Below are 5,071 nucleotides of genomic sequence, written 5' to 3' on the forward strand. Positions count from 1 at the left end.
GTAATGTAAGCACGTTTGAGGTAAAAAAGTTTATGATAGCTACTAATAAACAGAAGAAAAAAATTATGATATGTAAGAATTGAACTTGCGTGGTAACACAGTATGGCAGTTCTTTAGAAGGAGTTAATGGCTTTCCCACTGCATTCCTTCTCCAGTATGTGTCTTTGTAGCATTGGCACTTTTATCATGAAGCCACATTTGTGTCCGACACTACCCACCATTATTGAACACCAAAACTTCCTTGGGCAATTTTTGGATATGTGCATACAGTTATACAAATGTGACATCAATTATATAATGCATGTTCTAATTTAAAACACACTCCATACACTTTCTGGAATCTGGACCTCTATCGCACTCTTCACATGCACTTCTTTATTCAAATGATATGTTGAGATACCTATTTATTTTCATTTATACACCAAAAACTATAGCTGGTAATGCTAAGCAATTGGCTCGTATAAAATTAAGATTAATATGAATAATACTTTGTATAACATTTTTGAGAGCAAGTAATACTGACTTTGCAAAGTCATAAAAATGTATACAGGTCAAAAGATTAGCGCACAAGAAATTATTTTATATGTCATATTTGCAGAAATAAAGTGTTAAACTCGTGGATACATGAACATGTACATGTACACAAATTACTATTATTATTATTATTATTATTATTATTATATTAGTTACCATGAGCATGTGTCATGGGTGGGTGGGTGGTTGAATAGTGTGTGTCTAATCTCATATCACCTTGTTGCCATGTCCTTTTTGAAGAATTTTTTATATTCAATGTCTATGTTGGGTGTCATCAGCTGAGATGTCACACTGTCACATGTACAGGATGAAATTAAGGGGGGAAGCTTCTCTTTGAAAATCCGCAAAATTTCAAGGGAAATATCAACTAAATAGGCTGGTGTTTAAACTGCAATACTTACGCATCCAGTAGAAGATAATCATCTGTATCAGCCCATAAACCTTGTTGGACCAAGGGTGATGTTAGCTGGTCATACCTGTAAAGTTCAGCAAAAACTTAAGACCCAAAATAAGAATGATATGAAAGTCAAGTCAAAGATACCAAAAAATCAAGACTAGGGAAATTGAAACTAAATTTTATAGTTGATTACAACAACCATCATAAATAAACCTATCAACATCAACATGAGATAATGGACAAGAAAAGATATCACATAAGTGAGGGAGGAGAAAGGCAGGGGGTTGCAGTCGGGATGCAAACGAACCAAATAATTAAGAAATAATTCGACTAACTATTTGGTTATATTCGATTCAGTAATTCAATTAATGATAAACAAATAGTTTTAGTATTCGGTACATAAATGAATAGAATTTAACCATATGCATTTATATTCGTTTGATTATCAAATATTTGTTTAAAGTTTCATCCCTTATAATTTTGTATTATTACTTGGATGATGGTATCTTTTTAGCCCTCTTACCTTTGGTAATTTAATTTAAGTTCTATGCTAATTTTGATCAATGTTTAAAAAAACGAAAGCGCAAGGTGAAGCGAAGCGTAAGCCTCAAAGCGTGAGGCGTAAGCCTCATGAGTTTTAAGTATTGTAATTTTAGAGTTCGTAAAAAATATGAACATATAACATATAATGGTATGATAATTTATAAAAAGGTACATTCATGTCCTCGTTAGTAAGTAAGAATTAAATATATGAAGTATAGATGCAAATCATAATAAACTAATCGGCATACATAACTTGTTTATCTTATTTACACTCACATAGTCATATTGAAGATACATAGGGGCATTCTAATGTTAGTTAAAAATCCTTTTATATCCTCATGTCTAAAGCGCATGCTTCAAAAGAGAAGCGCTTCAAAAGAGAACGTGAAGCGCACACTTCAGTTATGCTTCAAGTGTCAAGTGATGAGGCGTAAGCTTCAAGGGATAAAAAGCTTCTCTTTATGAGTTTTGAAGCGTTTACCCTTCAAAAAGTTATGAAGTGAGTTTTAAAGCGAGTTTCAAAAAAGCTTTTTCAAACATTGATTTTGACAACATACCGAGCTCCATGTTAGTTCAAACCACAAATTGTAGGGTTCAAAATGTCCATCTCCATCTACGATGTGAAACGTGCATAGAAAAAAGATTAGATATTTTAAATGTAAAAATTACCCTTTGAGATAGGGTTTTCATTAATTGTGGATTCATGGCTTCCAATAAACTCAAGAGTCTATCGTCTATTGTCATTAACCCTTTTTTTTGTTAGGTCTCTATTTGCTCGTGTTGACATCCACGCTGAACTCTTCTTATGGCAGCGGCCAAAATATTTTAGTGTTGTGACCTAAGTTGTGGCTATGCCAAAATATCTTTTCGATGATATCAATCACGATCTCTTCATTAGGTGTGGAAATTTTTGATGAATAACTACATTAGTGTCTTCAACTGTTGCTCAACTAAAATATCATATTTGGTGATATTAACAACGAAATCTTCAGTGTTGAAAGAGACTTGCTAAAGAGTTTCAAATGAAGACGACAACTTCTTTTAGTGTAAACCCTTCAAGATGATATCTTGACAGCATATTCTCCTAGTCTCTCATACAAATTTCTTCTTCACACATTTGAATTTCACTAGCGACCTTCATAACCCTTAGCTCTCATAATAGATTAAGAAATTCTCCCTTGATGATAACTTCGGAATTTATTGAGAGCTTGTCTTTGCCCCCAACAATAAGAGTTGTTGCTACCTCAATCTTCAAGGAAGCCATGAGCAGAATTGCTTTTATTGATCGCCATTGACCCCTTCATGTTTCCCAGAGCCAGAGACATCAACAATTAACCAATTGTTGGAGCTTGAATCTTTTTACTCATGAATTTTGTAAAACCATGTTCTCCAATCCTTTTTTTTAACAAAGAGCAACTCCTATAGATTGTAGTTTATACTCATGCACCCGATGAGTAAGGTGTGGATGCAATTTAGACTCGTATCCCCAACAAATATGTAGTCGATCCAGTCTTAGATCCTCCATGGAGTGTACACCAAAATAATGTGTTGAAGATCTAGTCTTAGATCCTTCATGGAGTGGCGTCTTTATTTTTTATTTTCATTTTTTTTACTTGTGTTCAAATCTTGGGCAAGAGCAATATCTTAATGAGTTTCTTGATCAGTAAATGACAAGCTCTGATTAGGGCTCAGGTGTTGTAGACACTCTTCGTAAAAGCCCCGACCATCTCGCCACACTGTTCAAACTTGGATTTGATTTATGACAGAATGATCTATATGAATTGTTGAACATTACAAGATTGATCTTTATTTCCTAAAGTTTTTATTTGCTCTGGACTTATGATTTTGTCCTTTTTCTACGTGCATCAATTTATTGATGCAATACATGAAGACATCTTCCTGAAGACAATGTCGGTTGCCTCCTCGAAAACATCAATCGAAGATCCTCTTTTCACCCGTCAAATGGACTACTTCCTTTGCAGATTTAGGATCATTTCATTCTTCAATTGCAAACCCATGAGATGATGCTCTCTTCGCAAGTTTTTTAAAACTTTAAATCACGGGTTTCTTTTCTCTAAGTTCAAACCATTTTTTGATGACAACTTTAAAATTTTGTTGATAGATAATCTTTTACCCCTAGAGAAAAGAGTTGCAGGCAATTTTCGTGGAGCCCATATTTGTGAGTGAATAATCCCAACCCCAAGGTGAACGAGCATTGACATCTATGCGTGATGTGGAGCTGCGCTTGTTAATCACCAGTAACTCCTTCATGTATTCGAAGGCCGGAATATCATCAACTATTAGAACATGAAATTTTTTGTTGAGTTTCTTTTGGTTTTGGATATGTATATCGGCCCAGAGATGTAAGGTCCCACAAGACATGCTAAAATTTTGTAAACTTGAAATATCTAATCATTGTTCTATGCATGTTCCGTATCATAAGCAGATATGGACATATTAAACCTAGAGATGGACATATTAAACCCAACCCAAATAGCAATATCTTTTTAATTACATTGTTTCATACTCATAAACTATAAATTCAACGAATAATATTCACAAGTATTCAAAAATTAGTTGTATTCGAATTCTAAGAAATTCAGAGAATAATATTAGAATTTGATAAGTTTAACAAATACAAATATGAACACCATGTTATTAGCCCTAGTTATAGGAATTGAGAAGTCATTTGAGAGTAGTTAATATAGTCATCACATGGACTTCAAACTTGATGGAACAGTTAGCATTATTAGTTTACTTAAGGGTGTGTTTGACAGCTGAAAATTAAATGGAAAGTGAAACAAAAAATAGAAAGTTACTCCATTTTCTATGTTTTCCTATTTGGCAATTGGAAAGTGTCTCAAAAGTAAATAGAAAGTGAAGGATGTCACATCAACTTTTCAGCCCCTTTCACTATCTCAAAAATTTTGAAAATGTGAATGGAAAGTGAGCAAAGAGAAAAAAGAAAGGAATTTTTATTCTCTCTCAGAGTAATTTCAATTTTAATATTCACTTTATATTGACTATTTTTTATGACAACCCAATAGGACTAGAAGTGACCGTCACATTAGCTACCACCCCAAATTTCCATATTTTCACTTCCTATGATCAAACACGATTTGTATGTAGAAACAGAAAAGTACTTTCTTAAGAAAGTATATTTTCTTCACTTTCTACTTTCAATTTATATCCTAGTTGTCAAATACCCCCCAAAAACTTCATCTCTTTGTTAAAAATCCAAATAGCTTTATCTACTTCTTTATTACTAAAGTAGAACAACAAAAAAGTTTTGATGAATAGTAAAATAACCACCTAAAATAACCACCAAAAAAATACTTCCCCCTCATTATAATAACTTCCCCCCATTATAATAACTTCTCTCTGACATCCCATTATAATAACCCTCCACCCCACACCTAAAAAAATACTCCCAATTTTTAGTAACAAATAAAACACTTCCCCTTCCTCCCCTCTTTGCCCTCTCCCCGAACACAGCGAGGTCTCCGTCCCCATCTCCTCCTCCTCCTCCGCCCAATCCCCCGTCGCCTCCTTCAAAGACCGCCTCATCTTCGGCGACCCTCACAAACTCTTCTGAAA

The 5,071-nt window shown here is 34.0% G+C and overlaps 1 protein-coding gene across 1 annotated transcript in view; it reads right to left on the minus strand.

Moving 5' to 3' along the window:
- The window catches only part of LOC109838133 (cyclin-D-binding Myb-like transcription factor 1), a 26,630-nt gene that overhangs the window by 5,102 nt on the left and 16,457 nt on the right, over positions 1-5,071 (minus strand). The window contains exon 9 of the mRNA XM_020406601.1: positions 936-1,010. Coding sequence (XP_020262190.1) covers positions 936-1,010 — 75 coding nt within the window. The remainder of the gene's footprint in view (positions 1-935; positions 1,011-5,071) is intronic.

Source organism: Asparagus officinalis, chromosome 4 (genome assembly GCF_001876935.1).
Source record: "Asparagus officinalis chromosome 4, Aspof.V1, whole genome shotgun sequence".
NCBI lineage: Eukaryota > Viridiplantae > Streptophyta > Magnoliopsida > Asparagales > Asparagaceae > Asparagus > Asparagus officinalis.